This window comes from Leuciscus leuciscus, assembly GCF_965113295.1.
Source record: "Leuciscus leuciscus genome assembly, chromosome: 20".
Lineage (NCBI taxonomy): Eukaryota > Metazoa > Chordata > Actinopteri > Cypriniformes > Leuciscidae > Leuciscus > Leuciscus leuciscus.
Window position 1 is genome coordinate 22,682,556 of NC_138744.1, and position 25,943 is coordinate 22,708,498.

The 25,943-nt window shown below is 37.6% G+C and overlaps 1 protein-coding gene and 1 long non-coding RNA gene across 4 annotated transcripts; one reads left to right on the top strand and one right to left on the bottom strand.

Moving 5' to 3' along the window:
• Nucleotides 1-366: 366 nt before the first annotated feature.
• On the bottom strand, nt 367-25,861 carry casp2 (caspase 2, apoptosis-related cysteine peptidase). 3 transcript variants are annotated; one of them, XM_082150418.1, is made up of 12 exons: nt 25,531-25,861; nt 25,312-25,445; nt 24,517-24,678; nt 20,323-20,472; nt 18,771-18,846; nt 17,640-17,731; nt 16,948-17,127; nt 16,730-16,858; nt 16,486-16,576; nt 13,762-13,956; nt 13,526-13,635; nt 367-2,983 (listed from the first exon to the last, which is right to left on the bottom strand). In XM_082150418.1, exons 3-12 carry the CDS (start codon nt 24,667-24,669, stop codon nt 2,849-2,851), a joined length of 1,311 nt encoding a protein of 436 aa, XP_082006544.1. In that variant the 5' UTR covers nt 24,670-24,678; nt 25,312-25,445; nt 25,531-25,861; the 3' UTR covers nt 367-2,848. The 3 variants fall into 3 exon arrangements, with proteins under 3 accessions (XP_082006544.1, XP_082006545.1, XP_082006543.1); XM_082150419.1 differs by having other exon boundaries at nt 13,768-13,956; nt 25,312-25,861; XM_082150417.1 differs by having other exon boundaries at nt 25,312-25,861.
• Nucleotides 11,590-12,330, top strand: LOC309484292. The gene is made up of 2 exons (XR_014200827.1): nt 11,590-12,104; nt 12,210-12,330. It is a non-coding gene; the product is annotated as an uncharacterized lncRNA (long non-coding RNA).
• Nucleotides 25,862-25,943: the final 82 nt, after the last annotated feature.

Below are 25,943 nucleotides of genomic sequence, written 5' to 3' on the forward strand. Positions count from 1 at the left end.
GCTATGAAATCAATTACTTTTTTCAAGTAATGAGTAAAGTAACATTACTTTTAAATTTACAACAAAATATCTGAGTTACTTTGTTTTCGCATTTATTGACTGACAGCTCAGCTGAACTAATAAGTTACACAATTACAGTAGTCAACATCTGAAGTGGATCAAAAAAGTTCATCAAAGTTGTCCTAAGACAAGAACGGGTATTGTTTAAAATTCATGTATAACTTAGATTAAAGGTTTTGATACACTTCAAATGTTGACTACAGTAGTTACTTTTTTAGGGAGTAACACAATATTGTAATGCATTACTTTTAAAAGTAACTTTCCCCAACGCTGCAAATGACAATAGAACGAAACACAAATCAAGGGTCTTTGGAACAGTATTTTTTTTTATTGTATGGCAGTTTTTGCATTACAAAAATACAAAGTTTCCCTATAGTTGATTTAAGCACCCTTCATAGCTGGTTAGTACACATAAAGGCAGTGAATAAACCATTAATATCAAGTTTCCTAGGCACTCATCTGGCACAGTCAGGCTAAACTGGATGTAACTATGTACCATGTAGGTTTTAACACTTTTATAGGGGGACTTTTTTAAACATGTTACCACAACAAGAACCTGTAGGGCTCAGTGTCACAATGCTGTTACAATTTTGAACACACATTCAAAACGAGGTGAACAAAGCCAGAGAAAAACATGGATTATCTATAAATACAGTTAGCAGTTTAAAATGAACCCAACTTTCTTTTCATTTTAAACCAGTTTTGGAGAACATGCATGTGCTGGCGTCGTCTCAGAATGTCTGCAGCAATAAACAAATTTTGCTATACTATTACTAAATATAGACATTTTCTATTTTCATTTGTTTTTCATTAAAAAATAAAAATGACTTCTAGTATTTCATAAAATAACCAGTAATTTGTTTAAATACTTGATTTTTTTTTTTTTTTTTTTCAATCATGGCACCAGTTCCATTATGAAAGTTATCTTTTATAAATTATGTATCTGCACCAGTCCCTCATTTTTAAATTTAGAATTTTGATATTTGTTTAAAATGTAAAATTTGCCCATATAATTCTCCCAGTTCAAAGAAGCTTAGTTAAAATATCAAGATAAAAAAAAAAAAAAAAGCAACAGTTGATTGAAAGCAATATTAGCATGAACAGTGTAAATCTACATCAAACATTTTGGCTGCTGAAACAGTAATATAAAATAAAACACAGTAAAATAAAATAACATGTTGAGTGATAACTCATGCTAAAGGTGGCGAGTGTGAAATGTAGAAGAGGGCTTGAGGGATGCCATGGCAGTGTCAAAAGGTCAAAGGTCATGACCTTAAACCTAAAGGTCACGCCTATTAGGTAAGGAAGACGCATACACAGAGGGAAAACGGCACACTTCATTTACAATCTGCTTTCCCAGGAGGAATCATGTTGTATGTGCAGAACAGGAAGACTGTCTCTCTAAACACTGGAACCTCTGTATGACAAGGTCTGCTGATGAAGTGTAAAAGCGCTCTACTGCCATCTGCAGGTTTTTTCAGTCTTTTTGCATACTTACAATCTTCATAATGTGCATTCATTGGCACACAGAATATTTAAAGCAAAAAGGAATGTGCAAGAGTGAGGGGCATATGCAAAAACTGTGGCATATAGACAGGCATAATGACACAAAACGATATGAGAATATATACACATTTCATTTTGGCAATACCCCGCATGAAGCGCCCTTAGCAAAACGAGCAGAAACACCATTTGGAATGCAACTTCAATCTGGAAGTTTTGGAATTACAGAAATATCTGTAGAATGATAAAGTGTATTGACATGCATCATATTAATGGTTTGACAATTTGACTATTATATGGCAAACAAAAAGTGAAATAGTGTCAGTGAGTAAAGAAGCCCTATTAAAGGTCAAAAAATAAAAATATACAAAAAAATAAAAAGCTGCCATGGTGCATTCAGCATAACTAACTGATGTTGATACAATGCATGTAAAGTTGCATTAAGGAAAACCTAAGATAAGAGCAGATCTGCTCTGCTAAAATCCTATGAGTGAAATGTGAGGAGGAGTAAAGTATGGTACTGGCACAATGTTAGAATGCATGTTTATGCATGCAACTGTATGTGTGTGACATGTGGAGGGTGTATCATCAAGCTGCTCTGAATGTACCACTGAAAAAGTTCATGGTTTGGCTTTAAAAAGGCTTCACAATTACAAAAGAATCAGAACAAGAACTACTGAGGGGGGAAAAACTGTACAAAGAAAAAATGAATAGAAAAAAAATAAATACGAGTTAAAAAAACGGATAAAAAATCAGTTGCCTTTGTTTTAAAAAAAAGAAAAGAAAAATAGATGTATACAGCTGTGGAATAAAAAAAATATTGGAATTATATTCCTGGCTTATTTTTAACCCTAAAGTTTATCTATCATGAACACAAATGGATATTTTTTCACATATACTCGTAAATGTCATCTTTACTCTTGCCTAACTAAATTCATTTATTTATAAAGAAAAAAAAAAGAGCAAGGCAAAGAAAAGAAAGAATATATGGAGAATGAATGCTTAATATTTTTAAGTGCACACAAGAAGACAAAGTTCTTATGATAAAAAAAAAAAAAAAACTCTAAAAGCTGATCTTAGCAAATCCATGCTAAATAATGTACAAATGCATTGCGCTGAGGAATGTGAAATAGATGACGCATGGAAGATGTAGATTTACATGACTGTGTTTGTATATTGAGCTGACAGCAGGTGATGGATGAACACACACGTGTGCTGAGCTCTCTCTACTGCATCAAAATCAGTGCTAAGGGCAGTGTGTTCTGCGTGTGCTTTGTGCATGTGTCTAGTTGTTGGGGTAGTACTTGGGGAAGAGGTAGAGGTCTTTACAGAGGGAGCTGGTGAACTCGGACATCTCTTTACACCGATGATGGGCTGAACCGGGTGCATATCCCTCTCTGCTTTTAATTCGACCGTTCACCTATAGAGAACAGAGTGAACAAAATACTTTTTAGTAAGTAAAAGCCCTTTTAGCATAATTCCAAAAAAGTCCACTTAAAGGCTGTGGTATACATGTCTTCTTGCTATGAAATCTTATTGTAAATCTTTAAGTAAAAATAAGATTAATATTTATATTGTTAGTAATATTTCAAGATGACCACTTATTGGTGTGAAGCAACTGAGGATTATTAAATTATCCATGCATTGCATTTTTACAAAAATTCTATTAAAATGTGAGTATCGAATATGATACATCAGCTTTTGAGGAAGGTATATTTGTACATATTTAAATTACAATTGTATTGCATTGCATTATATGTTTTGCACCCACTATAAAAACTACAGAGCTTTGATCATAAAAATAAGTATTTAAATATAATATTAGCTAGACATATTATAGGGAAATGCAAAGATACCACTTTTTCCGAAAACGATACTTGTATATATATATATATATATAGGGTAGAGAAACCAAAAGAATATGAATCATATTCTTTGCTTTTGCAATCATATTAGTTTGTTTAGCAAATACATATTTCCTTGTTATGTTCATGCTTAATTAAGCATGCTAAAATGTATTGTATGAGCTTGTGTTACTTTTTACTGTTCATTCTTTGCTCAATCATGTTTTATATTTCATTTAATAGCACAGCACATATTTAGAGCTGCTCCAGCATGGCTCAGTGCTGAGGATTGGGTCAGTGGTTCAAATGTTTAGACACCAGTGAAATATCACAATTCTCCATTCCAATTTTTATACTACAGTAAACTTAAAACATTATTAAAGACAAGTACGCAGTCAGTAGTAAAATAAGAACAAATGGTCAAATTACAAAGAGTACAAATAAAACAATAGAACAAAGAAAGGCTGTAAATGAAATACTGTTTTGGGGGTTTCAGGCAGATCTAACAGTAGTTTTCAGGTACAGAAATTTGAATAAAGTAATCAAATGTGAAATAACACTGGATATTCATTACTGTATAAATTAAATATAGATGGATCTTTATAAAGTTACAAAAGTCATTGACTGCTTATTCTTAAGCTTTCCTGTAGCTCAGTGGTAAGAGCATTGCGTTAACAACCCAAGGTTGTGGGTTCGATCCCAGGGGATTGCACATACCTATGTATAAATGTATAGGATAATGCAATGTAAGTCGCTTTGGATAAAAGTGTCTGCCAAATGCATAAATGTAAATGTATTCAGTCAAGAGCAGTTTGATTTATCAAACTGCGGCGGCGCCATTTATCCAAGATGGCGCCGCGGATGGCTGCCTCGGTGTGGAGCTCTCCAGTTATTGTGTTGTTTTTGTTGGTTTGTTCTGCGTTTAGTCATTCTTTTCCTATCAGTTTCACCAAAGACGAACTACTGGACATTAGGAAACACACACCAGACAACTTTTTTACAGATTTTGATTACTCAGACGTTTTACTGGACATTCTCGTCGGAGGGGCAGCGGTGTTGTTCAAACGCGCGGTCAGACGCAAACGCGGGAAGCGCGCTGGCTAAACTCCGCGAGCGCGGCCTCCGTACTGCACTCCCCAGTATTCATCTTGCGAATCTCCGATCTCTTCCTAACAAAATGGACGAACTTCTTCTCCTCACCCGCACTAACAAGGATTTTTTAAACTCCGCTGCTCTGTGCTTCACTGAAACCTGGCTGAGTGAAGCCATACCGGACAACGCACTACATCTGCCGGGCTTTCAGCTGTTCCGAGCGGATCGCATCGCGGAACTAACGGGGAAAACGAGAGGTGGTGGATTGTGTTTCTACATTAACGAAAGTTGGTGTTCAGATGTAACAACACTGAAGAAGATGTGCTCTCCTAATTTAGAGGCACATTTCATAAACTGTAAACCTTTCTACTCGCCGCGGGAGTTTTCCTCATTCATTCTCGCGAATGTTTACATTCCTCCAGACGCGTGTGTGAGCGCGGCGATACAACAGCTGGCTGAACATATAGCTGAAATGGAACAAAGGTACCCAGACTCTCTTTTAATCATTCTTGGGGATTTTAACAAAGCAAATCTCTCCCGTGAACTGCCAAAATACAGACAGCATGTTACATGTCCTACCAGAGACAGTAATATATTGGACCACTGTTACACCACGATAAAGAATGCGTATCACTCCGTCCCACGGGCAGCTTTGGGGCTCTCTGATCACTGTTTGGTTCATCTTATACCGACCTACAGGCAGAAACTGAAATCAGCTAAACCTGTAATAAGGACTGTAAAAAGATGGACCAACGAAGCAGAGCAGGATCTACAGGCCTGCTTCGATTGCACTGATTGGACTGTTTTTGAAGCTGCAGCCACCGATCTGGATGAGCTCACAGATACTGTAACATCATATATCAGTTTCTGTGAGGATACATGCATTCCTACCAGGACATTCTTATCATTCACTAATGATAAACCATGGTTTACTGGGAAACTCAAACAGCTTCGTCATGCCAAAGAGGATGCTTACAGAAGTGGGGATAAAATCTTGTATAACCAGGCCAGAAACAGACTGACAAAGGAGATCAGAGTTGCTAAAAGAAGCTACTCTGAAAAGCTGAAAAACCAGTTTTCAGCCAACGACCCGGCATCAGTCTGGAGAGGCCTGAGGAACATCACCAACTACAAATCACCATCCCCCCGATCTGTGGAGAATCAACAACTGGCTGACACTCTCAATGCATTCTATTGCAGGTTTGAGAAGCCCAGACTCACACCTCACACCCGCTCTGATGTGCACTTCACACATCCACCATCACCTCCTGCAACCCCTCTCCTCCCCCCTTCTGCCATCCAACCTGAGCTTAAGGTCTGTGTGGAGGACGTGAGCCGAGTCTTCAAAAAACAGAAGACTAGGAAAGCTTCAGGCCCAGACGGCATCTCATCTGCTTGTCTAAAAGCCTGCGCTGACCAACTGGCCCCAGTCTTCACGCAGATCTTCAACAGATCATTGGAGCAGTGTGAAGTTCCCTGCTGCTTCAAACGCTCCACTATCATTCCGGTTCCCAAAAAACCTAAAATCACTGGACTTAATGACTACAGACCTGTCGCTCTCACGTCTGTGGTCATGAAGTCGTTTGAAAGACTGGTGTTGGCCTATCTGAAGGACATCACTGGACCCCTTCTGGATCCCTTTCAGTTTGCTTACAGAGCAAACAGGTCTGTGGATGATGCAGTCAACATGGGACTGCACTATATCCTGCAACATCTTGACAGACCTGGGACTTATGCACGGATCTTATTTGTGGACTTCAGTTCGGCCTTCAATACCATCATCCCTGATCTTCTCACAGCCAAACTGACTCAGCTCTCCATGCCATCCTCAATCTGTCAGTGGATCTCCAGCTTCCTGACAGACCGGCAGCAGCGAGTGAGACTGGGGAAGCTCACATCCAGGACCCTCACCATCAGCACTGGCGCCCCCCAAGGGTGCGTTCTCTCCCCACTGCTCTTCTCCCTGTACACTAATGACTGCACTTCTAAAGACCCCTCTGTCAAGCTCCTGAAATTTGCAGACGACACCACCGTCATCGGTCTCATCCAAAATGGTGACGAGTCTGCTTACAGACTGGGGGTTGAACAGCTGGCTGTCTGGTGCAGCTATAACAACCTTGAGCTGAACACGCTCAAAACAGTGGAGATGATTGTGGATTTCAGGAGAAAATCCCCAGCACTCCCCCTCTCACCATCATGAACAGCACTGTGGAAGCAGTGGAGTCATTCAGGTTCCTGGGCTCTACCATCTCTCAGGACCTGAAGTGGGCAAATCACATTGACTCCATTGTGAAAAAGGCCCAGCAGAGACTGTACTTCCTTCGCCAGCTGAAGAAGTTCAATCTGCCACAGGAGCTGCTGATCCAGTTCTACTCAGCCGTCATTGAGTCTGTTTTAAGCACTTCCATCACTGTCTGGTTTGGTTCAGCTACCAAATCGGACATCAGGAGACTACAACGGACAGTCCGGACAGCAGAGAGGATTATTGGTGCCCCCCTGCCAACCCTCCAGGACCTGTACTCTTCCAGAGTGAGGAAGAGAGCAGGTAAAATCATCACAGACTCCACTCACCCTGGACACCCCCTGTTTGAACTGTTACCGTCAGGACGGCGACACAGATCACTGGCCACAAGAACATCCAGGCACAGGAACAGTTTCTTTCCACAGGCCATTTCCCTTCTGAACACTTAACATGCCCCCCAAGGCATATGCCTGTAAGTGCAATACTCCCACTGTCTAGTGCAATATTCTCTTAACTCAGGTGATATTTATATTTATATTATTCATACTACTCAAAATACTGTAAATATGTTCATAATCTGTAACATGCACTAGACTCCCACTGTCTAGTGTAATATTCTCTAACTCAGGTGATATTTATATTTATATTATTCATACTTCTCAAAATACTGTAAATATGTTCATAATCTGTAAATGTTTATTCAGACTAAACCCAACTGTGACCCCTTTTTTTTTTACTTTTTATACTATTTTATTTTATTTAATTTTTTTATATATTTTATTCTTAGAATTTGTATTACTATGTTTCTTGTTGTATTTGTATTTGTATATGTGCACTGGAAGCTTCAGTACCAAGAAAAATTCCTTGTGGGTGCAAGCACACTTGGCAATAAAGCTCTTTCTGATTCTGATTCTGATTCTGATTTGATTAACTTTGAAACACAGCAGCAGGTTTAGGCTGCTGTCCCTTTAAGGCTGAATGCACGGATCCAATATGAATATACTGTTACACATGCGTTTTATTTCTCAACTGTCTTCTACGTTCACTTGAGATATAACCTGCTATGGACACTCGCCAAGACGGGTGTTTATACATAATTTTGTGTGAATTCACCCGTTCAAGCACAAGATGTGTAAGGGAATATAATTCAGTATTTGCGAACCCGTCTGAGGCAGCTATTATTTATATGAGCAGCCGTTATTAGCTCACGCACCACAGCTATATAGGCGTTACTATATTTTGTTTAATATTCCACTAAGTAGATACATTTCCTTCATAGACAGCCTTGTCTTTTATCCACATTATACTCTCTGTTGTCTGTGTTTCTTTGTCACAAGCACTGTGCTGTACACAAATATAAAAATATACAGATAGGCCTATAATTTAATATGTGGTAAGTGGTTCTCATCTATGGCTTTAATATTGAACAATTAATTTTATGGAATTATGGAATAAGAAATAAAAAAAATATTTTGTGTGAACATGCATTCCTTCTGGAGATGCCTGAATGTTTTGTTAAAGTATTTGACTTGCCACATTATAATAGACAGTTTAAAGGAACACGCCGACTTTTTGGGACTTTAGCTTATTCACTGTATCCCCAAGAGTTAGATAAGTCCATACATACCCTTTTCATAACTCTGTCTGACGCACCCACCGCTAGCCCAGCTTAGCACAAAGACTGGAGGTAAACGGCTCCAGCTTACTGCTCCCAATAAGTGATAAAATAATGCCAACATTTTCCTATTAACATGTTGTGATTTGTATAGTCACAGCCTGTACAAATAACAAGGTCACATGAGACACAGCCATCTTCTAACAGTATACATACTGGGAACTATATTCTCAGAAGGCAAAACACTGCTACTTCTGCGGATCAGAAAACTTGGCGTTATTGTGTCACTTATTGGGAGCAGTATGCTAGCTGGAGCCATTTACCTCCAGTCTTTGTGCTAAGCTAGGCTAGCGTTGGGTGCGGCACGCACGGAGATGAAAAGGGTATGTATGGACTTATCTAATTCTGGGGGATACGGTGAATAAGCTAAAGTCCCAAAAAGTCGCCGTGTTCCTTTAATATAGTATCTACAGACCTACATTACCCTGCATTGTGAAGGGTCAGTGTCAAAGTCCAGCACACTTCTGAATGGTTGGTGCCAGTTTTTATAATGCATTTCAGAATGGTAGGTGTCACTTTATAATGGTTTGTGGCATTTTCTCTCAAACTAGTTTACAATTATATAAAATAACAGATTGGTATAAATTAACTTCAACACTGGACTCAAAAATCAACACAGAGACAGAGAGAGACAAAAACACTTTGCAAACATTTCTCAAATATACCCTGAATTCAAATCCATATCAGACACACAGAAACTCCCATATGTACTGGGAGAAATGCCCACATGTGAAATAATTGCTGCAAAATATGTCTCCTCATGCCATGAAATGAGGACAACCAGTGGAACCTCAGATGGATAAATAATTGTAAAAATTTTCTAATAATTATTATTTTGATTGTTTGATATTTTAGTAATTTTTTATTTTTTTTACATTGATACTGATTTCTTTTCTTCTTTTTATATATGTATTTTTTCATAAATGTATTCATGCATTTGTTTACGGATTAATTGTATTGATTATTTGTTCATTGCCTATGTAATGGCCAATGCTTTGGTAATACTGTACAAGTCATGCCAATAAAGCTAATTTGAATTGAATTGAATTGACAGAGAGAGACAGAGAGAGAGAGAGAGACAGAGAGAGAGAGGGTCTATAATCATATCAATATCAAAAAGTAGAATAAAAAAGTAACATTAAAAAGTTTATTTTAACTAATAGTCTAATTTTCTACCACATACTGTACAATTGAATACAATTAGCTGTCAGATAAAAAATTTGCTGCTAGATATCAATAACTTGCTTTGCACTTTTTTTTTCTGGTTTCACCAGTCTAAACTAAATAATTTTTTTTGGTAATGTTTCTACACATTATAATAAATAACCTGAAAATACTACGTTGTTTACATACATGAATAGTTTGTTCATGTTACTTCACAGTGCATCAACTAATGTTAACAAATACAACTTTTGAATTCAATAATGTAGGCTTTAGTAAATGGTGAAATTAACATTAAGAAAGATTAATTAATGCTGTAGAATTGCAGTCTATTATTAGTTAATGTTAATTGATGTAGTTGACTAGAGTTTAATAAATGGAACCATATTGTAAAGTGTTACCGATTTGTTACACACCGATTCAGACGTCTCGTGAGTTCAGTGTTGGACAGATCAGTTGTTTTAACAATTCATTAAAGTGAATCGGTTCAAAGGAGTCATTAGTTCGCGAATTATGCGATGTGTATTTTTTTACAGTCTATGGATGTGTCATTAGCGGACGTGTACGCGTTGTATGATTATCCCAGCAGTTAGGACATCGCACAAGATAAAAAAAAAAAAAAATTGTGTCAAACACAGAAAACATTTCATCACTGGATCGTTTTTTTTGGTTTATTGAAAGTGTGGTTTATGTTAGCTGAATGTGCGGAATGCTTTTCAGAGAAGAAAAGGCAATGTATTTTGGCACAATTCACACCCAGCGCCACGTGAAACTTCGGTCTTCTGACCTTTTAGATTTTGATTAATATGAGCCAGGGAGAGAGGGAGAGAGAGCAAGAGTGGAGAGAGTGGGCGCGCGACCGGGCTCTCTCTCTGCTCGTTCTTTCCGGTTCTTTCAGTTAACATGCACCCTGTCACGAGCGCAGCAGTCATCTACATTAGGCTACTCACCGATCAAATAAGGCTTTGGCGGGACAAAAATACGCTTTGGCAGCCGCCAAAAAATGTTCAATGCAGGAAAAACCCTGATGTCTCTTAAAAGACTGAAATAGAAGCGAACTCGCAAACAGGTTTATATGTATTTACAGGGCTGCCAACTCTCACACATTGAGCGTGAGACTCACGCAATTGACACTTTTCACACGCTCTCACGCCACACATCCATTTTCTCACGCACAGAAAAATTGCGGAGCAAAGAGGTACTTTTAATATGAAACTAATTATCAGTTCTTAGATTCCGTCAATTTTATTACGAAATTCAGACAAAAATACGTTTGGCGCTTGTAAATGTGACGTGACAGATCGCTGAGCGCCTCAGTTCAAGTGCACGTGAACCGATCATCTGTTACTTTTTTATTTAAAGATGCAGTACAACTTACTGAAAGTATACATAATATCGACCAATTAGTGTTTTTCAACCACGGAAAGAGGTCAATATATGATAGCAGGAGAACAATTATGTCACATAACGTTACATTTACCTCAGGAAAGCCATTTAAAGACCATAGCATGTTAATTGAATAGAAAAAATAGCTAGAGAGGAGATTTTGCTGAGCACTATATTACATATTTATTATATTTTTACTTATGTCATTAAATAATTGTTATTATAACAAAAACTGCATTATATTTAATTTCATTTGTTATTTTTAACCTTTAATAATACCAGCAGATTGGGCCCTCTGTTTACAGCATTAGGTGAGATAATTTTTTTTAATTAAATTTACAATAAACATGTATCAAAAGTAATCAATATTGAATTAAAATCGGAATCAAATCACAAGAATGGAATTGAAAACTTGACATTTTTGTCAAGCAATAATAAAAACTGTATCCTACCAGTCATTGTCAAAATTCTATTTAGTTACCAAATGTTTTGACAATCACATTACACTTATTGTGATGCAATATTTGTTTTTACATATTTCCCCCCCCCCATTTAATTATTATTAAATGTCGTTCTGCCGTTAAGTGTGTATGTTACACCATTTACATAATGCCCCGGCAGACAGCAGGGGCCTATACCATGAAGCCGGTTTAGGTGGCTAGTCAGCTATGTTTCAGTTTAGTTTCCGCCAACCCTGGGTTTTAGGTACTATGAAAGTAGCTTGGCTTTAATCGGAGTTCGTTGCCATGGTATCTTACGCTGCACGGCTAACCTGCTCCGGGGCAGGTTATGTTCTGGATTCAAGATCTCAGACTGAAGTTTGACCAATCAGCTGAGAGCAAAGAAACATATAGGTGACGTAACTTATTCCCAGTGTCTGTTACAATGACTTCACCTTTTCTTCCAAATCCTGTGACATCTCAGCGCAAATTGTTTGACGAGCACTTCGTAGAGAAAGAGTTTTTAGCCAGACAAAATCCCCTTGCCTTTCCTGATAGTTACTTGTATGAAAGATACAGATTTTCCGCGGAAGGAATGTCTTATCTTTGCGAACTTCTTGAGCCGCACATAAAGAATTTAACACGTCGAATTCATGCACTTACTGTACCGCAAATGGTATTGCGTTGCGTTTTTTTTTTTTGTTGTTGTTGCAAGTGGTACATACTTGCACGGTGGGTGACGCACAGAAGCTATAGGGGAAAACACGGTTTGTCGAACCATTCGTAAGGTGGTCCTCGCTCTGCAGGAGTACATGAATAGTTTCATTAATAGTGTTCCCCGGACATTTATCGGCCATGTCCATAAAAGAGGGCTTTTATAAAATTGCCGGTAAGATATATTGATAGGGTGACATCACATGAACACTTTTTTTTTTTTTTTAAAGCAAATTGCACAAATGTACTATACAATATAATACATGTTAAGAATTATTTTAAATCTTTATTATTATTCTGTTAATCTTATGATAGGATTCCCTAGCTTTCTTAGTAGTACAAATACGTTCTATTTTTATGTAAAATTATGTATACATGTATGTGTAGCCTATGTGTAATATAGCCTATAGCCTATTTTTATAATATATAAAAAATGTGCATGTATCATTTTTTATATATTATAAAAATAGGCTATAGGCTATATTACACATATAGGCTACACATACATAATTTTACATAAATATAGAACGTATTTGTTTAACTTACACATTAACAATCAGCAATCTTTCTCCAACAGTCTTCTCTTGCTTTGGCAGCAGAGACCGTATTGTTTCGAGCTTGAAATACATATTTAAATTCATCGTAATTCTGAATGATTATCTCTTGCTCCTCCGCGGGAAAATATATCGCTCTCGCTCTACTCGCAATTGGTTGTTCAGTGTCGACGTCACTCTTTTATGTGCACGCGCGCGTGGAGTAATCATAGCTTGAGGATCAAAGCCTGAGTTGACAGAGAAAGTTGATGAGCTGCATCATGGTACCAATAAAGCCTGATTGCATCGGTTTGGTTTTGTCAACTCAAAACTAATCCTGTAACCCCGAGTTTGTTCAGCTACCTTCATGGTACAGGCCCCAGCATGTGTCACTAGGTTATATTGGAGGTGCCACAACAAACGACGACATGCTCCCCAACAATGTCAGTGGCACATGACACACTCCATCGGCACGTCACAAGATTTAGTGGCACATGCCACTATCCACTGGAACATGCCAATGACAACCAGATGTGCCAATGGCTTATGTGCGTAAGATGCCATGCCACTTAATGTTAATACTGCCTCTGTAAAAGCCTGATGCATCTAATACGATACTCAACAACAAAATTAAATATAAGGTTCAATAAACCCAAAAAAATACAAATAAATTCTGACTATTTCATGTCATGCTTTACAGGATGTTGCATGTAGTGAATAAGGTTTTATGAAAGTTTGTCTCTAAAATCTGATTTTGAAGGGATATAAGCTGAATTTAATATTCATCTGTAAGGTACAAAACATAAAATGTTTGGAAACCATAAATGGTCAAAAATTTGTTTACTCAAAAAAGACATTGGACTAAAAAGTTTTACCTGCACAAGCATGTCTGACAGGTGTGTGTTATTGGCTCTCTGTCTGAAGGCTGTGTTCAGCTCCTGAATAAACCAGGACCCTTTTTTGGTGTTTCTCATCGCAGCAGTGCCTGAAGCAAAAAACACGCACAAAACGCAACACGTCAGCAATCTACTCAGCCTCTAAATGTGACATGATGAATGAAAATAAAATCACTTAATGTGTGGTTAGGGAATATACAACAATGTGTACACACTGAAACCTTTGAGGGTGGCGAAGCCACAGATCATATCAGATCTCTGGGGTAGTTTGACTCTCAGACTCTCCCTTTCTTTCTCCATCCTCACTTTGTTGTCTCTCTCCTCCTCTCTCCCAGCATCCCTCTGTTCACAGCCTGGCGATTGAGTCCGCTCTTGGCCATCCAACTGGTCCACCCCGTTGTCCATCTCCTCTGAAATATAAAGAAAGGTTTGTTTGTTTGCTTCTTAACAATTTACCACCATGCCAGCTTCCATCACTATTTAGGGCCTGAGCACCGATGGTGTGAGGACCCAATTGGAATTGCTATGGAATTTAGATTTCAAGTTTTAGATTTCATGGCCAAGTTACAATAAACTCAACACAGACCCAAATCTATTCAAATGTTTCAGCTGATTAAACAAATAAAATTTTGGCATGAGGCATCTAATGGTAGATCTCAAACTTATATTAGCATCCGAAACAACCGATTAATATGCAGATTTATGTCATTTTTCAAGTATTGTATCATTCATTGAATGTGTCAGCACTAGTGATGCTCCGATCAGCATTTTTGGGGCCGATCACCGATTACCGATCACCAAAATCATGATCTGCCGATTGCCGATCACTGCCGATCACAGAATGGAAATATGCTAGAGTCAAGAAAATCTTGAAGAACCACCAATATTTATTTAATTGTAGTTAGAAAACAAGATAACATAAGGCTACTGTAGGCCACCTTTTCCAAATAAGGCACAGTATAATTTTTCAAAACAAAGAGGGGTCAGGCAGACTACAATGGATGTAGTTGAGGAACTAACTACATCAGATCCAAAAAATAAAATAATGACAATGACATTTGAGGTTATTAAAACAGTAAGTCCCGCCCCTCGACTGCCAAAAATAAAAGTGTTCGAGCGAGCAAAATCAGCAGGCGAGAGGAGATCAAGCGCGAGAGTGTGGGGAATGATCATGCGCGCGCGCGAGGGCAGAGATGTCATGCGCCCGCGCAGGGTTTGAATGAGCTCGCGAGTTCCCGTTTCCTCGCGCGTAGATCTGTTATCCTCTCGCGAATGTCATTTACTGCGCGCGCCAGCATCAGTTGTGCGCTCGTTTATAATTGCCATTGAATTGCCGTCATAGGAGAACTCATTTTGCCACTGTTAAGCAAGCTCTGCTCTGCTGTTGTGTTGCCGCGCATGCGGAAAAGTTGCGCGAGTTATTTACGTCACGTGATCGGCTTTTTTGATCGGCGCTTTTGGGGGATGCCGATCAAGCTATTTTTTGCCAATATCGGCCGATCATGATCGGCGGCCGATCAATCGGAGCATCACTAGTCAGCACTTATATCTGAGAAATACTTCTATATATTGCACAATACACATTTCATAAAAAAAATTACAAAAATACATAACCAGTCAAAACCATGACTCGTCCATCTCGTCCATTTCTTTTTGGGTTTTAATTCTTAAAATTTGGTTTTGTAAAAATATTCATACATTGTTCAAATCTGTATTCAAAATTAATCCTTGTAAGCACTGAAACCTTTAGATCAAAATCTTTTTCTTTTCTTTTTTTGAAAAAGTCAGTCCATTGTTATTTTAGTATTATTTATTATATAATACTTTAGTATTTATTCGTGTATATTACATTTTCATTGTAACTTCAGTTTAAGTAATTGTGTCCTGTGTTTGTCATTTTTATTATTATTTTCTATCTTTTCATTTATATTTAAATAAAAAAAATGTCAGTTCTAGTTTCAGAAATTTCAATTACTTCAACTTATTTTATTTATTTATTTTAAGAGTAAGGTTTTCATCTAATATTTCTACTTTATTTTATTTCAGCTTCATTTCAATTAATGAAAACCATTTTTATAATTAGTTTAATTTAATTTTGTCCAAATGTTTGACTGGTAGTGTATATTTAAAGGGTTAGTTCACCCAAAAATGAAAATTCTGTCAGTAATTACTCACCCTCATGTTGTTCCAACCCCGTAAGACTTTCGTTCATCTTCGGAACACAAATTAAGATATTTTTTTATTAAATCTGAGAGCTGTCTCACTCCTTCATAGGCTCTATGTAATTTCATTCTGCCGGCCCAGAAAAGTTAGTAAAGATATCGTTAAAATAGTCCAAGTGACTACAGTGGCTCAACCTTAAGTTTATCAAGCAACGAGAATACTTTTTGTGCACAAAAAAAAAAAAAACACCTTTATTCAACGATTCATTTTCTTCCGTGTGGGCCTCTGACGTGAGTTCATGAGCGCGCCACGATGCATGCGCGAGAACTGAGATGATGAGAGAAGCTTATAAATAGACAAGCTGTGTCCCAAATGACGCACTATACACTTATATATTATTTACACTACAAAATGGCATAGAATACACAAGTACGCTATTTGGGACGCAGCTACAGTGTAGCGCTTAATATGTCAGGACGTAATTGCGTCATTTTCTCAGTTCTTGCGCATGCGTCGTGGTGCTCTCATGAACTCATGTCAGAGGCTCACACTGAAGAAAATGAATAGTTGAATAAAGTCGTTTCTTTGCGCACAAAAAAGTATTCTTGTCGCTTGATAAACTTAAGGTTGAACCACTGTAGTCACTTGGACTATATTAATGATGTCTTTACTAACTTTCTGGGCCGGCAGATGCAATTACCTTGCAGCCTATGAAGGAGAGTGACAGCTCTCAGATTTCATAAAAAATATCTGGTTTAATAATTGATCACTCTCACCTCCTCTGCAAGCCTGAATGAAGAACATCTTTGGCTTATTCTGGAGCAGAGGGCAGCGGGCGTTATCAAAAACCTCAAACACCCAGTCCAACTGAAAGACAGAAACATTGAAGAGTTAAATCTCTGTCTGTGGTTTAAAACTCTGATTTCTAAAGGAATCTTTTGCAAGGAAGTAAATTTACTTCATTTTATAAATGTACAACTGTATGTATAACTAAAAATTAGGTATTAAAATCAGGTGCACCTCCACTAGCTGTCCGTCTGTCCCATAAATAGATCCCTCAACACCATGAGACAGTAAACACACAACAGCGCAGTCATACTCTGCATGATCCTGCCGCTGGGCAAACTGTTCTAGGCACTGGCGCATTGCCTGGAAAACACACCCGAATCCAATTTTTTTTTATTAATAAATCACTTTGCTTTGCAGGGCAGTCTGACTCAGCAGCGTGTCTAACTCACCTCTGCTGTTAGGTCTTTGCGCAGGCTGACTGTGAAATCCATCTCTGTGAAAAGTCTCCTCAGCGTCTCCTCATCCACCTCTCCACCCCTCCGGATGTCCAAATCAGTGTTTGCTGAGTCAAACCTCACATTACTCAGCACCAGGGCCAATCCTCGCGGGCAGGAGCGCATTGGGTAAGCCTAAAAGGAAAGACATTTGCATAGAGGATCACACTGAGCTAAAATAGCGTAAATGTACTGTATATGCAAATAAAGTGGGTATTTGTGTGTGAAGGCGGCCGCACACCGGACGCGCAGCTCAGCGCCGCGTCGCGCCACATCTAGGACAACTGTCACCTGAAAATCCGATAACATCAGCAATTTTCGGATTTCTGTAAATAAATATAAAACTAAATGTATATTGCAGCACATGGTTAAGTCCGTATATACATTAACTACGATTTGAGACACATAAATGTAAATTTAATATAAAACTATGTAAATAGCGCTCTGTGGCGCGGCAGGATTTTGAACACGGTCCTGAGCCGCCGCGGACAGACGCCGAAAGGCGCCGCCGGTGTGTGTACTCTCATAGAGAATAGTGTGTTCGAATTTAAAAGACGTGGCGCTGCGTGGCGCGCCGCCGAGCTGCGCGTCCGGTGTGCGACCCCCTTGAGTGTGCACTGAAAGGAAGAGAGTTTGTGTCCTAATACCTGTGACCTGTGGGACTGGTAAAATTCCGGTGTGCAGGGAAGTACCGCTGTGGTCACGGGACAGTCAGCATCTAAACGCATCTCCATGGACTCTAAAACATACAAAAAAATGTCTTACATAAGTTAGTTTCTGGTACTCTAATTTGATTGGCTGAGGGGTGCCAAGAGCACTAAAATGTATTATTAAATAGTTATTGTTAACTAAAACCATAAATCATTTTCTGTAATTTTCTGTAATATAAATATTAGATGGACTTCAAATAGAACTTCAAACTAATTTTTTTTGCTAGTAAACTACTTTAATTATTTTATAAAATTAAAATAAAACTCTACAGAAATTATAAAAATTAAAAGCACATAACAAAATGACAAACTTAAACTAAAATTAAAGCTACACTAGGCAACTTTTTTATATATAAACAACAAAATGTTATTTAATGATAGAGTTTAAAAAATCCATCTTCCAAACCTTTAGTCTTTACTTTACCCAAATACACTATAGTAATGATTTATATTTTAGAACTGTCTGGACAGATTTTGACAAACACTGCATAAAAACATTTGCCTGTGCGTGTCACATCATAAATGTACATAAAGAAATGTAGCTATGGCTGTCGGTAGTGTGAAGCTAAAAGTTTGTCATCATAACGAATGACAATTTGACCATGTATCATTAAAAACAGCAAATCTCCATGGAATCACCGGTTGTATAAAAAAAAGTATTTAATTTATTTGGCCATACTCTCTGATAAGATGTCCTGTATCCATGTGTACTGCGATGCTTTGATCTGCATTCATCCATGTGGGGGAGCAAAGCACAACAAAAACAATGCTCTCCCACAACTCATGCAGTTTTATCTTTTAACCGCTAGAGGGCCAAAGGTTACATAGTGTAGCTTTAAAATGAAAACTGAAAATACAAAATTAAAGTTAATTCAAACTATCATTAAATACTATAATAGCATAGAAATATAACTAAAATAACACTGACATAACAGCAACACTGTCACATTCACTGTTTGTGAACTCTGCTTATCAGTGATTGTGTGCGCATTACATAAATTCTGCCATGACATTAGCATAGTTTTATATAGTGCACAAACACAAATAAAAGCACACTAAAGTGCTCACCATAAGTCCTGGCTCTTTTTGCAGGTATCACACATTCCTGAGTTGGGAGAGATAGTGGGGGCTCTGAAAAGCTTTTCTGTAAAGATTAAATCACACACACACACACACACACACACACACAAAATCACTCTTCAACATTAGCTACAGGCTTTATGTGTGAATACATACAACAGAAAGTTCAAGTCAGTGTATTACTCACTATTCCAGGTGAAAGGAGAGTTTGTACTTGTCTGTTTGGTTTTTGTGAAAGAATCACTGCAGTTTGGGTGTGGTAAAACTGGTGCACAATATGGACGTTGCTGCACAGTTTTAGTCCTACTCTCTCTCCCTTTTATTCTACTGACCCAGCTCTGACCTCTGTGGGTGGCTCGATTTCTATACGTCTCATGGTCATAAGATTTCTACCACAACTCTTCCTGTCACTTATTGTCTGGGAAGATTTTGTATTTTGTATAAGAAAATTTTTTAAATAGTTTATTTTATTATGCATAGTTTATTTATTAAAACTGCCAATATAAACAGAACAAATATGCTTTAATCTCTTGTCATTAAGTGCAGATCATCAAGTAAATAGCAGCTTTAGAGGACAAAAATTTGGAATAATAATGCACAAAGTTTCTTTCTCTGAATACAGCACTTCTGTTATCCTTGCCTTCCTGTTTCTTATCAGATGTGCTGTCATCACTAAGAAAGACTTTCCCCGTCCCTAACTACTTGATCACTAGGGCTTCCCCTAATAGTCGACTAATCGTTAGTCGACTAGAAGAAGCTTAGTCGACCAAAAATTGTATTAGTCAGTTAGAAGAAAAAAAACCTTGTGGCGAAGTCACGCAGTCCGTGAGGGACAGATGGTTAACGGTGAGTCCTTGTGGTAATTACAGTATGTCGGGCAGAAAGTACATACGTTTGCCTATCATCCATCGGCCTTAAATTTCATTGACAGATTTTTTTTTTAGCAGTGACGGAAAAATCTAGATAACAATGAGTGTGATGTTTTGTACCTTGTAACTGTAATTCTCACCCCTGTCCACTTGGTGGCGAGTGCACTCTTGCTGACTATCAAGTTAATTGTCAATGAATGCCTTTTCTGAGTTATGTGACATTGTTTACAAGCTGTTTTATTTACATCTTTTTTGACAACACTGATTGAGCGATTACATGAGAGACATGATACGGATTTCGGTAAATTGGACTGTATTAATGTTTGTTAATGTTTATTTCGTTCTGTAACGTAGTAAAGAGGAAGGATTTGGATCGCTTGAGCTCAGGCGCTACAGTGATCTCAAATTTTGTGGTGATTGCATAAAGTAATCAAAAGTTACAGCATTTGGAACAGTGTTAATTTCGTTAACGAAAACTATGACGAAAAATGTTCGTTGACGACCTTTTTTTCCCTAAGACAAGACGATGAGAGACGACACCCACATCATTAAACGATAACTGTGACTATATCAACACATGGAATATTGAACACGGCAACCATTATGTTCTTATAGAAACCTGTCAAGTCAGTCGAACTGGGTGTGATCCTGAAGTGGAGGCACCAACTCACGTCTTTCTCAGTGAAGTCCATAAGCAGTCTGCAGAGGTGCTGTTGCTCTGTCGCAGTAAGAGCTGCACAGAAGCTGCTAAATGCTAGAGGGCCACGTTTGGGCAAAAGAATCAACAGATGGCGACTCTTGCCCTGGGACGTCGATTTAGCCTGAAAGATTCAAATCATGCCAAGGTTAAAAGTAATCAAAGCATTATTTATGAGGCTTGACACTGGAGGTCAGATTATGCCAATACCGATAACCAAGTTGGGCAGTACCTGATTAATTAACCAATAGCTTTTTTTTCTTTTTTTTACTGATACTGAATCAAAACATAAGTGCTGAATCTAATGCAAAATAAATAAATAATAATAATATTTATTTTAAGTGTGGAAAGAGCGGTACCTTTGTAATCACTAAAAAGTTGTCACTCATCTCTAGGGATGGGTCTGGTACAAATAGATTTTTTATACTCAATGGTATCGAGGCAATTCGGTCAGTGTAAAATATAGATTAATCTGTACTTAAGTTACAAAAGCTATTCAGTCAAGATCAGTGAGTGATTTTCTTTTTTGACAGATTTACAGGTTTATTTTAGGCTGCTGTCACTTTAAGACCTAATGCACACACAAAAAAACTCACACTTGCGTTTTCTTTCTCAACTGTTTATGTTCACTTAAGACATAACCTACTGTGTTTACAAGGATATTTTTACAGAATTTTGTGTGTATTTCTCTGTTCACAAAAGAGAACTCAAATAAGTTTTCGCATCTTCTTTTGCTTGAATGGTTTAAAATCACATTAAAATGTGCAGACAGGAATCGATAAGCGGAATCGAAAATTTTATTTTATAACAAGTATTTGATTCCAGAATTGGAATCGATTTGCGATTCCCAACCCTTTTGAAAAGATCAACAAGCATGTATTCGATTGGCTATACTGCTCAATGCTACAAAACACTTTCTAAATAGAAACCTTTAACGCTCTCCAGAGCACAAACACAAATATGCACCGGACCGTTTGCCAAATCTGTTTAACTAATATGATATGATTACAGAATCAACAGAGGGTGCTCTTGCTTTCGTTTGAGAATGCTTAGCACCCTCTATTCCCCGTAGAACTCAACCCCGTTGAAATTGTGTGTATTCATGTATTAAATTGTATATGTACTCTCTTTTAAAGCGCATTATGATTAGCTAGTAAAAAAAAAATATATATATTACAGTGAAGATTTTTTTTTTTTTTACTGAAATAAGATGCGTTCCTGATTTGTTACGTATCTCTCGGCTGCATGAACACATCACACATTTTGCAACTTAGCTGGCTAACAAATGCATAAACGTGCCAGCTGTATATAAACTAATGCATATAGACCGTAATTATAATGACATTTAAACATTTGTTTCAGATTTGTGTGAATTTGTGTCACATTGTTCTAATCACTTGAGGTACTAATGTTAACGCCCTCTCAGCCTTGTCGACTAATAACGGCTCTTCTCTACTAATGCAGCATATAGTATTTTAAAATATGCCAGCGTGCTCTCTGTAGTTTACTGTATACATTAGGACTGCAGGATAATGGTTAAACTGATAATCACGATTATTTTGCTCAAAATTATAATAGCGATTATTTTATCAAAAGGGTTAATGTACACTTCACCTAAAAGGCGTGTAGGTGGCACAACTTCATTTAACTAGGGCCCAATAATTTCCGCGATCACGGAATCGCGGACGGAATCGAGGAATTGGCAAATTAACGCGGAATTTTGCAGAATTTTACATATTTGGAATGAAATTCTGTTTTTGTGTGGGAGAAGAACGTATGTCTGGGGAAAATGCAGACCGGGGGAAGAAAATCTGGGTGACACAACCCCTCCCGTAATTTCAGCTCCCCCTTCAAAACAATGAAAGCATGGCGAAGCGGCTCTCCACGGCTCTGCTTTCGTCGGCGGAAAAGTTAAGAAACTCGAGCCGAGCAGTTCCCACGTGACTTTTATGTGTCAGGTGAACTCTTGTTTTCCGTTGACTGGAAGCGCAAAAATACATGCACTGACCACCTGTTCTCCAAAAGCCATGTGAAGAACAAGGAGAAGTACAATGATAGCGCTAGCAAGGCCATTCAACTTGGCTGTTACATGATGACAAAGTCAACTTTAATTTCATAACTCAGGGAGTACTTGCTGTATTTTGCCTTGTTTTTGATGCACTTTAATGTACTGTATGGAAAAGATGATTCTTATTAGTACTTTATGTATAACTCTGAAATTGAGTTGGGTTTTTTTGGTCCTTTTTTTACTTGAAAGAAAAAGCTAATGGATCACTTTTATTTAAACTTGTATAAACTAATATTTAAAGGCGCCGTATGTAAGATTGTGGCCAAAACTGGTACTGCAATCACTTTCAAATTACTGTAGAGCGGTGTATCCCCTCCCCCCTGACTCGAGGTTGCCAGATAGGCTGCAGGATCCAGCAGGAACGTATAGGCTGCTACGTAGCTGTGGTAACTAGAGCAGAGCTGGCAACCCCGATGCCTAAACACTACTGACTTCGTGATTGGTAGATAGGTGGAGGGTGGAGCTTCAGGCCAAAACACAAGATGACAACATCAACATCAGTTGAGGGCTGCAACTTCACTTTTTAAATGACAATATCCTGGCCGGACTACTGTTGTCAGTGATATAAGTATTTGAAATGAACATGATTTCTTAATGTCTAGTGACATATCAGGGCCATTTTATGATTAATTGAAATACATTTCTTACATACAGCTCCTTTAAAGCTCATAACCATTAATATTTTGTTGTTACTTGAAGTACTTATAGTGCAGTGTTATGTTGCATCACAGTGATGTTTGTTACCTAAATAAATTTTAGGTCATTCTTATTTTATTTGTGCACATTTTAATCATTAACATTTAAAAGCACATGCTTTTAAATGCGCTCTAAATGCACTTACAAGCACTCTTTTTACGACTAAAATAACAGTAAAGGGTAAAAAAAAACATAATTCCCAAAAATTTAAACGAAAAAAGTAAAAAATAAACGGAATTTGGGAAAAAATTAAATAGAATTTGGGAAAAAATAAAACTGATTTTAAAGAGCCCTATTTAAAGCTGCAGTCCGTAGTTTTTCCTCTGTCGCCATCTCTGTTTGAAATATGCAATTGCAGTTATTCGCAGAATTATCACCTTTACGTGGGTTGTGTGTCGGCATAGCACAGAGAGGATGAATCCAATGTTTTGAGGAGAATGTGCGGCTGTCAGTCACCGCGCCGGTGTGGATCCTGTCATTCGCAATCACAAATTCAACTTTTTGGAAGTATGACCAACATAAGAATTTTCACCAGAAAATGTCGTCTGAACAAGTAACATCCACTTTTGTTCTGACCAACTAAGAAAAAAAAAAGAATTACAGTAAATCTCGCTGATTAAATTTAACGATCGCTTATATCATGTCAAACCGTGCAAATTATACTTTGTTCTCAAATTGTTAATGTTAACAACATCAGCATTGCGTGACTACATTTAATGCCTTTCTGATGTTTATCCTTGTTTTCGCATGGGCCCAGCTGCAGTCTCTTTTTTTCTGTAGCCACTCCGAAGTCCGAAGTCTTTTGCATTTTACAACGGGTGAATCTCCAGTTTGAACCTTTCTGTATCCGCCATCAAATTGATAAGTTTAATTATATCAAGTGCTATGAGAAAAGGCTATAAATCTCCACCTCCAACATCCTCACACGCAATATAGCCTACTAGCCGAGACACCTTCTTTACAACAGATGTGACGTAATGACGCAAAGACAACCCCGAATTTCCTGCGGAAACCCACCAGTACCACTGGAATTAAAAACATTATTACAAGCTTACCGTCTTGAATCGAGCTAAGGCAAGCAGAGAGTTTTGAACACTGGCTGGTTATATTTGCTCAAAAAAGGTATTTGGGATCATTTTTAACCCCAAAAAGTTACAGACTGCAGCTTTAACCAACGAAAATTATGATGATACAAAACACATGGTTTTTGTGAGCGCTTTGTAATCTGTAATTCGCATTCGATTTTCTAAGCGACACAATTCGTTTGTACACGAGACAAACGACATCTTAAAATCGCTCAAAGTGTTGATTACAGCATTTTGAATTTCAGTTGCAACAACATTCTCTGTTTACAACATATTTGCAATGATTTCATGTGGATCTAAAATTAAGCTTTACACTTACCATTATGCTCTCTGCCATGTTTTCTGTGAGGATTCCATCTTGTTGCAGACACTGGATCAGAAAGTCATCCACCACCAAGTCCTGCAGCAAGGTGACAGAGTTCTTCCTGAGTGCTCGTCTCTCCCATTCTTTCATGCCACACTCTCCCAGCATGATGAACCGCTAAATTAAAAAAAGAAAAATAACAGACATAAGTTACAAAACATTCATTGTAACTAATGTTATATAACACTAACTTAGGTTTTCGTTTATCGTAAAACAATAACAGCTATAAAAATATACACATAAATATCAAATTATACACACACACACATATATATATATATAAAATGTAATAATAAAATTATATTAAAACATAAGCAAACAATTATAATTATAGATATTCATTATATATTATTATAAGGAAAATGAAGCTAATTCTAAGGGACATTAATAAGACTGCATTGTAACATTACTTCATTAATGTATTCATGTTTTATTAATTGTTATGAAGTATTGGGAGATCATAGTAGTATTTGTTGTGGTGATGGCTTAATCTGATTTCAAATTAAAATAATTTATTATAGTACTTCTTTAGTATTGACAGTGACAAAGTCAAAAACATAATTAATTTTACTTTTTTTATATATATATATATATATATATTTTGGGGTGAAAGGGTTCTTCCTACCATGCTATACTAACCCGAATCACACGCACAGGTGAGGAGTGTCAAGTGATCTACATGCCTTCACAGCCTTCTGCTAGTGTCTGCTAAGTTATAATGCCTACAAGCCAAGGTTCACTTTAACTTACCTGTTGTGTTACAGCCCTCGTCGTGTGAAGATGACAGTAAAAGACACTACACGAATGATGTATGAAAGATTATGCTGATTTGAAGTAAATCCAGAATGATGAACCCCAGCTCGCGCTGCAACTAGCTTAGCATGCTAATCAAAACAAATCACAATTGTCAATATAAAACACTTCTGACACTAACTAAATAATAAGAGCAGAACAGCCGCTAAAGTGCACCTCAAATCTTTTTTCTTTCCTTTTTTTTTTTACTCCTTTCTGCTGTTTATAAAGTTGACGACCGATAAAAAATTTAACTGAATTAACAACGAGCTACACAATACTATTAGCTGTCAGGTGCTAGCGCTTCATGCGAGCTTTGTTTTCCTAGACGCAGAATTTGTCCTTTTAAATTTCATTTTCTCTTTGTTTTTCGTCGTCGTTCAGGAGGCTACACGCGGAACTACAGAGTCTGTGCTGAAAAACGGACGAGTATTTTTAAAATATAACTGACAGTACGCTGATTCTCTCTGTACAAACTTCCGCGGGTACTGATGCAGCGAGGCAGCCAATCAGCATTGTGTGTGAAGATGATTGACGTGAGCAGCAGCCTATCAGAGCCCCGTCCGCCCACTTAAGGGGCTGATATTGAT